The sequence below is a fragment of the Ascaphus truei genome, chromosome 3 (genome assembly GCF_040206685.1).
Source record: "Ascaphus truei isolate aAscTru1 chromosome 3, aAscTru1.hap1, whole genome shotgun sequence".
In the NCBI taxonomy this organism is placed as follows: Eukaryota; Metazoa; Chordata; class Amphibia; order Anura; family Ascaphidae; genus Ascaphus; species Ascaphus truei.
The window spans coordinates 329286467-329299234 of record NC_134485.1 but is presented as its reverse complement, the minus strand read 5'-3'; the positions used below and the strand labels follow the sequence as shown (position 1 = coordinate 329299234).

Genomic DNA, 12768 nt, shown 5'->3' with positions numbered 1-12768 from the left:
ATAAGATCTTGTTTGCCTTTGCAGCTACTGCATGACTTAGGGCACTATTGCTAAGCCTTCTGTCTACAAGCACTCCTAAATCCTTCTCCATCAAGGATTCCCCTAATTTATCCCCATTTAATTTGTAAGTCGCCTGTTTATTCGTGATTCCCAAATGCATTAACATGCATTAACATACATGTATCTGTATTAAACCTCATCTGACATTTACTTGCCCAAGATCTCAGTCTCTCCAAGTCCTTATGGAAAGAAATAACATCCTGCTCTGATTCTCCTACCTTACACAATTTAGTATCATCAGCAAAAATTGTGACTTTGCTCTCTATGCCAACATCTAGATCATTAAAAAACAAGTTAAAACGCACGGGTCCCAGTACCGATCCCTGAGGTACTGCACTCAAGACTTTAGTCCAACCTGAAAAAGTTCCATTTATGACAATCCAGGTACAAATATTTTTACCGAGTCCAAATTGCTTTATTTTACAGTGAGAAGCTCCTGCTCCAATCATGTGGCTCCCTCTGCTGGTGCTCTTGGCTCTGATTTTCCTGTACAGATGGTACAGGGAGAGACAGATACTGCAGAATCTCTCAGATAAATATGTACTGATCACTGGATGTGACACTGGATTTGGAAACCTGCTGGCGAAGCAGCTGGACCGGCGTGGGCTGCACGTGCTGGCAGCTTGTCTGACAGAGAGAGGGGCAGAGGACCTGAAGAAGGAGACATCCATCAGACTGCAAACAGTAATCCTGGATGTTACCGACAGCCAGAGTGTGAGCTCTGCTGCTGAGTGGGTCACTAGCACTGTAGGAGATGCAGGTGGGTGAAGCTTTGTCAGGAGAAAATGTTATTTAGTAATAGGGATCACTCACAAAAAGGATTATATTTGTGTAGTGTAGAGACTTACTTTTCAGTAGGGAAATGCTGAGTAAATGTCCATAAAAGTGTTTTTTTCACTCGCAGATATAGGAGGCCTTGACATAAAATAATAAAAATTATGAAGGGTAACCTTACTAATATGTTGTATTGTATTGTGTCACTATGCTTGAACAACAAATCATGCAATGTACCTCATGCAAACATGTACAGTATTTTTTTGGATGCACCAAATACAGAAATTCAAGAAAAAAATGGTGACTCCTCAGAAGGAGCGTTCCAATTAGACTTGCATGTTCTGAATATGATTAAGGATATCTCCTTTATTTGGCATCAAAACACAGAAAAGAAACATTGTTTTTATTATTGATGTCCTTGTATCTTTCCCTCTTATTCCATATCTTGCAGGGCTCTGGGGTTTAGTAAATAATGCTGGGTTTGGAATTGGCATAGCTCCCAATGAATGGCAAAAGAAGGAGGATTTTATCAAGGTGCTGAACGTCAACTTGCTGGGGATGATTGACGTGACGCTGAATCTGCTGCATCTCATCAGAAAAGCTCAGGGACGTATTGTCAATGTTTCTAGTGCTTTAGGGAGACTGTGTACTGTTGGCGGAGGGTACTGCATCTCTAAGTTTGGCGTGGAAGCATTCTCCGATGGTCTAAGGTGAGCAGCATGAACAGGGAACATTACAGAGCTTGGCCATGATCTATGACAGTAGAGTACTGTATCTAACCTTTTAGGATGTAACGAAATGACCATATTTCCATTTATTTATTTGATTTATTTATTTATTTATCAAATGTTTTACCAGGAAGTAATACATTGAGAGCTACCTCTCGTTTTCAAGTATGTCCTGAGCATAGAGTTACACAGGCGACACGTTTTATCCGAGCACGGCTAGCACCGCAAGCCGGGGGATGCCCCGGCGTGCTAGCCGCACTCCCTCAGCGTGCCGCACATCACCGATGCGCGGTCACGCGTCATCGGGTGCCTGCGCCCCCTGCACGCGCGTCCAGGGCTCCCTGAGGGAGCCCTGGTGTCCCGCGATGTGGGGGACGGCAGCAGGGGGTTCCGGGGGACCCGGCGGACCCGGCAGCGGGAGGGAGAAAGCCCCGATCGGAGGGCGCTCCTCCGCTGCTTCGGCGCGCGCCCGGCACCCTCCGGCGCGCGCCAGGTTACTGCTGCGGCCGAGAACGGGCAAATGCTCGAATAAACTCGGCCGCAGCAGTAAGATGACAAATAATACTTGGTAACAAATACAGTTACATAAGTGAACAGGGTATACATTATGTACAATATGTTGCATGCACAGTTAAAGAAGATGTATATTATAGGCATATGTACAGTGGCAGCCAGCATTATTCTAAAGCGCGTGCACCGCGGGAATGTTAACCGGCGGACGGCGCAGGGCTCTTTTTTGCTCTTTTCGGCTGGTTTCCCGCGCTGCGCCATTAGCGCTTATCTTTTGAAGAGGCCGCCGCGCGGGAAACTGCGGGAAACTCCGTTCAATCGGCGAAAAGCCCCGCATTTATCCCGACAAGCTTTAGATTAAAGCTGGCCGGGACAGTAACAGTTACAGACCAAATTAAAATGTGAGACAGCTTTAGTTTTGAAGGAACTTAAACTGGTGGTGGATGTGAGAGTCTCCAGTAGGTTGTTCCAGTTTTGGGGGGCACGGTAAGAGGAGGAGGAGCAGCCGGATACTTTGCTGAACCTTGGGACCATGAACAGTCTTTTGGAGTCTGATCTCAGGTGATAAGTGCTGCATGTGGTAGGGGTGAGGAGCTTGTTCAGATAGATGGGTAGCTTGCCCAGAAAGTATTTGAAGGCAAGACAGGAAAGGTGAACTTTGCACCTAGACCCAAGTGATGACCAATCTAGTTCTTTGAGCATTTCGCAGTGATGTGTGTTGTACAGTAGTTGCATTGGAGAACAAAACGGCATATTGAATTGTAGAGAGTGTCAAGTTTGCTAAGGTGGGTTTGGGGTGCCGAGCCGTATACTACAGTATGTCTCCATAGTCGATAATTGGCATTAGCATCTGCTGTGCGATACGCTTTCTGACCAGCAGACTTAGGGAAGATTTGTTCCTGTAAAGCAGAGGTCCCCAACTCAGTCCTCCAGTCTTCAATGACCACTAACAGTGATTGCATATGAAAGTCAGAGCAAAAACATTAATAATTAGAATTATGCACATGTTGATATTGCACACAGCAGAGCTATAGACAGAGGTCAACAAAAATACCCAAATAGTACTTAGCACTACTCCAAGGGTGGATAAGCAGAGAGCTGTGTGCCTGTGTCTTAAACAGGGAAAGCCAGTTCAGAGAAGTGAAGACACACAGCTATCTGCTTATCCACCCTTGGACTAGTGCTAAGTAATACTGTGTGTGCAATATCAACATGTGCATAATTCTAATTATTAATGTTTTTGCTCTGACTTTCATATGCAATTATTTTATGGGCTATTACCATTAGTACTTTTTGACCGGCCGGTCCAAGTGTTAGGAGGCTATTCATCTGCCTCAACACTATAGGACTTGGATGTCTGCTCATTTACCTGGCAGTTCTGATTCTTTACACTTAGCTATTTCATGGTTCATTCAGACTTTTGACATTCTGGTTTCATTATATTAGTTATTAATAACTAACCAGCTTGTTTTATATTTGCTGCATATTGATTATCCCATTGTGTAGCCTTGGTTATTTATCAGTGTTCTAGAACCTTGGGGACATTGTGGATCCTTTGTATATGTTATATGTGTTTAATACATTTTGATACTCTTGTATGCTAGAGTGCTATTCTGGGATCCTTTTTTCTTTGTTTTTGTTTTCACATATATATATATATATATATATATACATATATATATATATATATATATATATATATATATACATATACATGTACATATACATATGCACTATCGCAACTGGACTAACATGGCTATTTCCGTTTTATATATTTATATATATATATATATATATATATATATATATATATATATATATATATATCGGAAATAGCCGTGTTAGTCCAGTTGCGATAGTGCAGAATAAATGAGTTCTTTAGTTTTAGGTGATACCTTTTTTATTTGGACTAACAATGTATGTCATAGGACAAGCTTTCGAGAGTTTTCCTCCCTTCTTCAGGTCAGCAATACTGATATACAAAGGTTTCTACAACTTAGACAGGGATTGGAAACTCTTTAGCACCAAAACAAGTGGACTTAATGCAGACATGGGGTTTCTCACACTCTATCATAATTTGTTATAATGGTCCTCCCTGCCACAGTCCAACACCTATGGGGCCCTCATGCACCCAACCACCCTGGTGTCCCTGAGTAAGTAGTCCCACTAAAAAGTTTGTAGGTCAGCACTGCCCACTAGAACTGAGGTTTACGTTGGTGCACTTTAACGAGGTTAGGTACCTGCCAGGTGTGTCCACATCAGGGCGCACTGCCGCTGTATGATGGGATCCACGGATCCAAAGGATGAACCGCAATGCCTCCGCCTCTACATTGGGTGGTATCCCGCCCTGACTATGCCACCATGAACAATGTCTCTTTAGTACAGAGGGATGATCTGTTCCCAGATCACCTTGGTCCAGTATGCAACCGAGTCATGCCTATGTCCCTCACTCTGGTAATACAGGGGTAGTGTCCCTATATATGGGCCTGTCCCTGCAGTAACCACAAGCTGAAGGGAGTCAGGGTGTAGCTGGGGCCTGTAACAGGGGAGTTAACCCTGTTCAGGAAATGCCTCTAATCCATCAGTGTGGTTGTTAACTGTTGGTAATCAATTATGCAACACCACCTGCCTGATTATCTTCTTAGAAAATCCTGTCTTTTGAGACAGGAAGGGAGATTGTTCCTGAGTCTCACAAGTTGTGAGACTGACCATAAGGACAGATGTCTTGAGCCTGCCAGAAGAAACAGCAGAGCTGCTTGCAAGACACAGGGGAAAGCACCTCTAAACCTGAATGCTGACAAAACCTGAGGAAAAAGGCAGCAACCCAGGAACAGAGAAGACTTTCCCTCTAACTACAAGAAACAGATAAGACTTTCCTTTATAAGACTTTTGGTATATCTGCACATATCAAGATATATGTTTGGGGCGGGGAGAAATGCTTATCTAAAGGGAGTTGTGGACTGCAAAAGTTTCACTAGAAATACTCCCAAGTGAATAGGAGCTTTGTTTGACCCCTCGTTTGGATGATTTTCTGATGTTAAGGAAACAGGCGCAATAAAAGCCTTATTTAATTTCACCTTATCAAGTCTCCCTTGCATACCTCTGCGCACGTCCTCCTACATATGGTGTCAGAAGCGGGATTGAGGTGGTCCTTGAAGTTAAAAGGGGCCCAGAGATTGCCTGTGAAATTTTTTTTTTGTGCTTTTTGCCTTCAAACAGCCTGAGCAACATACTGCTGCGGTCAGCTTTATCCTAACGTTTGCCCGGAATTGTTTTCGGCTGGGCGCTGAACTTGGCCGCCCGCCAGCCGCGTGCCACCTGCCTTCCCCTCCCCGCGTGCGCATCTTCGTAGCGCCTCGCGACCCCCGGCTGCTCACCTCGCGATCCCCAGCTGCTCCCCCTTGCTCCCCTTGGCTGCTCCGCATCTTCCCCTTACCCCATCAACATTCGGGGACTTCGGGGATGCTGGGGAACCCTGGCACGGTGTGACCGGCGCCACTGTGACGCGCGGCACGCGCCAGGAAACAGCCGTGGGACAGCCGCGTCTGCCCGCACTTTGCGGTGGCAGCCGCATTAGAATAAAGGCGGCTGCCAGTGTAAACAAAGATCTCATGCAGCAGAGACAAGAGTTAAAGGGATACACACCCAGGCAGGAAATCTACACTGCACTGAAACTTACAAAACCACAGATGAACTCTTTTCCCCGATTCCAAGAGGAGAGAGAGAAACTGTGCTGAAGCAGGTAAACGTTATTTGCCTATCACAAATAAAGTGTAATATGGTTATTGAACTAGGGGGTTTTCCTACCAGCTGTAGTCAGGGTTCAAGAAGTAAGTTAGCCCTTAAAAGGGATAGGCATTTGTTGTTTTCAAATGTTTCGCTGAAGCAGTGAATACAGATGGTGACACACGAGTGGTACTGATTCTGCAAGTAAAGGCTGCCACACCTCATAGGACTACCAGCTGTGAATGGAGTATATGCAGAAAAGTGTGAAAATTGATACAAGACTTTGCTGAAGCAGGGGAATTTTCAGTAAACAAGTGCTGAGGGTAGAATTGCCCTACTGGGGAAAAAGGAATTGCTGAGCTGTGTAAAAGGTATCCCAAAGTGTGAAGAGTGAATGCCATAATACCCAAAGTTGAGACTGAACATCACTGAACTCAAGCAGAAAACCACATTATTTGGCTGAAGCGGAGGATATTGTACCTAGCAAGTAAATGGTGTAAAGCAAACAGAAGTTTTTACCTAGCAACTGCACATCCAGTATAACTAATGAGAGATTAAACCTAGCAAGTACATGGTGTAAAGCAAATAGAAGTTTTTACCTAGCAACTGCACATCCAGTATGCCTAATGAGAGAGAATGCGTGCACAGTACTGCTGATATTGTAAAACTTACCCAAGAAAAAGTCTACAGAGATGCCTGTGAGCGCTACGACATCTACAAGGAAAATATGCCCACCTGTAGGACTACCACAAGTGGGGGTTCTAGCAAATACAGTGGCAACAGCTGCAATAGCGCCTCCTGAGGTCAGGAAGAAAATTACACCTGATAGTCCCAAAATGGAGGACAAGATGCAGCGTTCCTGTAATGAACCCTACCCCACGGAAGAGTGGGCCTTCAAGTCCATTAAAGAGGAAGACATCTTTTACGGGGAACCCGAACCGAGTCACACACACAAAACACCCCAAGAATGATGGGGGTTTCTGAACTCGGCACAAAAAGAAAAGACCGCTCTCTATGATGATGAATATGATCGACAGGAGAAAGAGACGGAGCAGCAGATCACCAAATATTTCTGTCAGCTAACGCAACTGCAAGAAAAGCCTGGCGTATACAATGAAGCCGCTGAAGTATCAAATAAAGAAGGAGACCCCAGTATTCCTGATCGGATGGAGTCATCCAAAACAAAAAGGCGGAAAAATAAAAGCGGTTCTTCACTTACCGTGGAAGGAACAGACACGTCCGCAGATCCTGTGGAGAAAAAGGGGGACCGAGTTGCCCCGCAGCCTAGAGAAAATGGAGAATTCGTCCCGCGGATAACCGAATATCCAGAGGGCCCAAGGCAGAAGTCGTGTACCCCAAAGAAGTGTCTGTCCGGTGCCAACAGTGAGGAACCCTCAACCAACCATTCCAGGGAAGTGGAGCCGGAACCAGTGAGTGTCGATCCCTTGACCAGCCCTGAAGATGCCCTGAAAAATGCCAGGCATGACTGTGATCTGCTCTGTGAACAATTGAAACAAAAGAAAGATGGTTACACAGAGCTACAGAAAAATAATGTGAAGCTACAGAAAGATGTGCTCACAATTTACTCTTTGGCCAGGACAGAATTGGACGATCTCAAGACTGAGCTAGATACTGCAAACGCTACTATTTCCGCCATGTATGAAAAGCAGAGCCAATCTGATAAAATGATGGCTAAGCTGAAGCGGAAGTATGAGGAGGCACTGAAGCAGATGACAGTCTTTCAGCAAGAGGTTCACACTCTTCGCGTAGAGCTGAATGCCTCACAACAGGAGGTCAGCAGTGTCCGGACAGAGGTGGACGTATCTCAGAAAGCACGTGGTTTAGACACTCCGCAGAGCACTGGATGCCTCACATCATGAGACCAACAGCTGCCGCACAGACCTGGAAGTCTCCAGAAAGGAACTACACAGTCTCACTGAAGAGCTGGACATTTCTAAAGAGACTATTGTCAATCTTAATACAGATCTCAAAGTCTATCAGAAGGAGCTTCGAACCCTCAACCTAGAGAAGGAAGTCTCACGCCAGGAGACTGTCATTCTCAAATCAGATGTGAGTAAATGGAAGGAGGACTGCAAGGAGGCCCTGAATAGTACAGAGACTGAAAAAGGAGAAAATTTAAGATTAAAAAGAGAAAACTTAAAACTGAAAGAAGAAAATTTTAATTTGACAGACAACGTAACGGATAAGAATGAAAAGCTGCACGAGCTTAAAGAAATAAATAGACATTTGGAAGGTGATAAGTTTAAAGCAGAGCACCGACTGCAGAACAAACTGCAAGGTCTGCGTACGCACCTCCAGAAGGCAGAGGAGAAGCAGCGAACTCTGCAGGAAGACAATATGCAGGCTGTTAAAGAAATAAAAGTGCTACAGGAACGTCTGATGACCCAGTATGTCCCCGCAAAGCAGCATGAGAAACTGAAGGCTACCCTGAGCCTCACCAAAGCATCGCTAGAGGCCAAGCTCAGAACCCAGGTGACTCGGCACAAAATGGAGCACAAGAAGGTCCAGAAACAAGAAGGTCCAGAAAATACAATCTTGGATTGTTCACTTACCCTTACAGACAAGTAACTGTGGCCCGAACAAAGAAATTCATAGTGCTTCACAATGCAGTGAAAATGTGGATGCAAGATCAGAGAAAACAAAGTGTGCAGATAAATTCCCTGAGAAGAGACTTGCAAGACGCACTCAAAAAACAGGGATTTCTCGCGGATTAGAATACAGTTCTACAAGGACAAGTATTGACCCTGACTAAGCGTCAGTATCCCACAGCCACAAAAACCCATCAAGACAAGGGTACAGTGAGAGCTGGGAATATTGCTCATCTGAAAAACAAGGTTGCAAAATTTGAACCACCTAAACAAGCACTAGCAAAACCTTCAGCCACCCAACAGGCAACAAAAGAAGGTACACGTGCTGAATCAAAACCAGAAGAATCCTTAGCTGATGAAGCTGAAAAGATGGGACATTCTCTGGAAGTGGATATGGATTTGCAACTTAATCCCAAAGAGGCTGAACTAGCAACTCCATTAAGAGGGAAAAGGGCAGAGAGACAGCTTCAAGAGCGGAAAACTCAAAGTGCTGTTTTTAAACGCTTTGCAACTGCTGCCATACAGTCTGCCTACAATAAAATGAGCACCCGATGCAAGGGAAATCTCATGACCGCGCATGTAGCAAAAAGACTATACTTAGAAAAAGTCCTCCTCGACCGACTGAGTGCTGATCTCAAGCATCTTCGGGAGGAGGCACGAAAAAACTGGAGAAAGGACTCCAATCCCAGCGGGACTGAGGGTTCTCTTCCTCCATCCACTCTCATTCAAGTCACAGAGATATCTCGAATGAGAGTGGAAGGATGGGCTTTGGCCGTGGCAAGCCTGAGCTTCCCACAAACAGGGGAGCTATGTAACAGGGGAGTTATCCCTGTTCAGGAAATGTGCCTCTAATCCAGCACTGTGGTGGTTAACTGTTGGTAATCAATTATCCAACACCACCTGCCTTATTATCTTCTTAGAAAAGCCTGTTTTAGGAGACAGGAAGGGAGATTGTTCCTGAGTTTCACAAGTTGTGAGACTGACCATGGGGGCAGATGTCTTGAGCCTGCCAGAAGAAACAGCAGAGCTGCTTGCAAGACATAGGGGAAAGCACCTCTAAACCTGAATGCTGACAAAACCTGAGGAAAAAGGCAGCAACCCAGGAACAGAGAAGACTTTCCCTCTAACTACAAGAAACAGATAAGACTTTCCTTTATAAGACTTTTGGTATATCTGCTCATATCAAGATATATGTTTGGGGTTGGGAGACATGCTTATCTAAAGGGAGTTGTGGACTGCATAGGTTTCACTAGAAATACTCCCAAGTGAATAGAAGCTTTGTTTGACCCCTTGTTTGGATGATTTTCTGATGTTAAGGAAACAGGCGCAATAAAAGCCTTATTTAATTTCACCTTATCAAGTCTCCCTTGCCTACCTCTGCGCACGTCCTCCTACAGGGCCTAATGGGGGTCTCTGGCCTAGTGCAGGTGCCACAGACACCTGCACACACCCTACCCTGATTGCGTTCCAGCTCCGACTGGCATGGCTTAAAGCGCGCCAAATGTATCTATCTTGGAAGCAGAGAATCCTCTCAACCTATTAGCTTAGCTTAGCCAGGTAGAATAATGCCCCTAGGTACTATGGGGGTCGTAGTCCCCTGCGTATATTTCTTCCTAATGGACGCCAGACTTGGAATGTCACTGCGCATGCGCCAGGTCTCGCGCATACGCAATTGTATACAATATGACGGCGCCCGGTGTGATCGGGATGCCGCTGAGCCTCCAGTGCACCAGAGCGCTCCCTACAAACGCCCACAGATTAACCTTTTAATGTCACTGACAAGGTTATAATATACACACCAAAAATATCTCTGGGTTGAATTGAACACGACTTAGATATGTTAAATTAAAGTTTATTCCTTAAAGAAGGTGAACACACAAGATATACAAATAACAGGCACTTAGACACTTACTTAGGAATGGAATGGGGATGATGAAGTAATCAGGAACCAGGATTAGCAATTCATCAGGCATCAAATAGTTGGTAAACTTGAAGTCATGAAAACACGAACACTGAGGATAGGCTGGACACTGGTTTATATGCAATTTCCAGTCTATACCGTATTATTGAGTGTAGGCCATTGGATAACAATTTCCTGAACCCAATCTCTCCTTGCCACCTCACCTGAGGGGCACCTTAACACCCGCCCACTGGGTGGATATTATTCTAATCAAGGGGCTTAATTTCTCAGTCCCCCTCCCACAAGCCTGATGTCTCCAAGTCTAGCTTGGCCAGGATACCCTTTGTCCAAGGTGTGAAGTACAACACTTAATCTTAAGTACCCATGTCCTACATGCTGTTGTGCTTGCATACAAAAGCAGGGTGGGGGAGTCTTTGATCAGGAGTTTTTTGATCGACCATTTGTCTGCCATCCTGACCATTAACATAGCAGATGGGCTCTGAGTTTTCATACCAGACCCAAAATACAATTCATAGTTTAATACCTTCACATATTAAAATAATCTGTTCTGTTGGGCCCAGTGGGCTGATACTTGCCAATCCCTCATGCCGGAGGGGGTTCTCCATAGTGGTCAAGTTTCAGTTCTCTGCGACCCCCAGAACCGGAGATACAGAAATGCAGGTTAAAACACTTTTTTAATACAGGATTCCTCCCTTTAAAAATGAATCTCTGCTTTTCACTCTTTTCCCATTGAAATCAACGGGCTCCGTCGCCATAGACTTTCAATGGGGCAACTCTGCCATTGACGTCTATGGGACTTCTTCGCCATAGCCTTTCAATGGGGAAATGCCGCCATTGACGGCTATGGGGAAACTCACCAATCTTTACATTTGCGCACACTCCGTCTGGTTGTTCGGAGAGGTCTGGAAATGGCCATGCAGTAATGCCGGAGCAGTGACTACATGCGACCCAAATCCCAACCCTCTTGTCCTCGCAGAACCGGAGATATGGACTCACATTTTTTACAGTTTCGGACATAGCCGTCTTCACGCCAAGCGGCTTTCTCCCATTGGAATCAATGGCCGGCGCCGCCATAGGAAATGCATGGGCGAGCGTCACCATTAGATTCAATGGGACCTCCGCTCCACTATTAGAGTTAATGGCGCAACCCTCTTATTGAGCTCGACCCTTTAGGGGGGTGCTGGATTCTCGGACCCGGTGGTGGTCGAGTGTGGGGAGGCCTAGGAGCTAGGGGCAAAAATAATTTTATTCCTAGGTGCCCTAGAACCTAAAGTTCCCACGCCAATTGTCGGTGAACTTGAACTCAGTGATAAAGCTCTTTTCAAAGACATGGTATCCGCTTTTACGGACTGCGGTTTGGATGGCTGCCAACCTGTTCCTGGAGGTCGGCATTGAGGAATCCCATTGAAGTTAATGGCCCCATTGACTTACAATGGGAAACCGCTGCTCCTCCTCTCGGACGCCACCTGCTGGTCTTCACTGGAAACAGGTGCAAAATCGACAGATCTGCCATTGGAATGCATGGAGCTGCAATGGCAACCTATGGAAGGCTGCAAAATGGAGCCTGAAAAGGCGGGAAAAGGGAACAAAGGGCTATAACCACTGAATTAACATTAACCCCTTCCCTCCCGCATCAACCCCAGTGTATGTGTTGGTGCAAACACTGGGATGAGAACAATAAATTTTTACAGGGGATTATACATTTGGATTCTGAAGCAGGGTAAAAACACATTACTGGACCGCAGTCCAGTTAACCCCTTGCTTCCCAAGTGAGAGCAGGGGATGGCCAAATGGGGGTTAACCCCTTTAATACCGGGCCAAACACCCTCTCCCATGACACCTCCCCTGCTCAATGGGTGCCTTGTGACCCAGCTGCCCACCCCGGCACTGGGACACCACTGGCATCCTTGAAGCACTTAATAAGTCCTGAGGGGTTTGCCTGGCAAAATTGTCCTCCGGCATTGTCCAGTACATTGTCCTGGCCACATTGGATGGTGAAGTCCAGATCCTGCCGAGCAGGGCTCCAACGTGGCCGCCGGGCATTCTCCTTTGCCACCCTCTGCCCTCCACCCAGTTTCTGGTGAACCAAGACCACCGTGAAGGGGCACCTCGGCAGACCAGGCTGCATACTGCCCAGAGACTGGCATGTCTCTGTATCAGCGAGAGACCAGCTATCAAGCACAGACCGTCGCTTTCCCGTCAACCAAGTCTGGGAAAGAGCTATGTCACTATCTTGTAGGGACCCTACCTGCCCTGGCCCTGTGCCCACCTGTAGCTGCTCCGCTATACCCTTGCCTACCCTCCCTGGCCCTAGGGCAGCCCCCACCCCACGTAGCATCACTTCTGAATTCCAGAAACCACCTGGGATGCTGGCTACTACCCTCTCCTGTGCCTCCCTCTCATGGCAACAGAACGGATTCAGGGTAATGTTAAAGTTTAG

At 46.0% G+C, this 12768-nt stretch overlaps 1 protein-coding gene across 5 annotated transcripts in view; it reads left to right on the top strand.

The window, feature by feature from the left end:
• LOC142489892 (retinol dehydrogenase 7-like) overlaps window positions 1-12768 on the top strand; it is a 276687-nt gene that overhangs the window by 229829 nt on the left and 34090 nt on the right. For all 5 annotated transcript variants that reach the window (XR_012799960.1, XM_075591458.1, XM_075591459.1 and 2 more), the window contains 2 exons: window positions 487-820; window positions 1286-1544. Coding sequence is in view for 4 of the 5 variants with exons in the window: in XM_075591458.1 (XP_075447573.1) it covers window positions 508-820; window positions 1286-1544 (572 nt within the window). In the remaining variant the exon portion in view is untranslated. The remainder of the gene's footprint in view (window positions 1-486; window positions 821-1285; window positions 1545-12768) is intronic.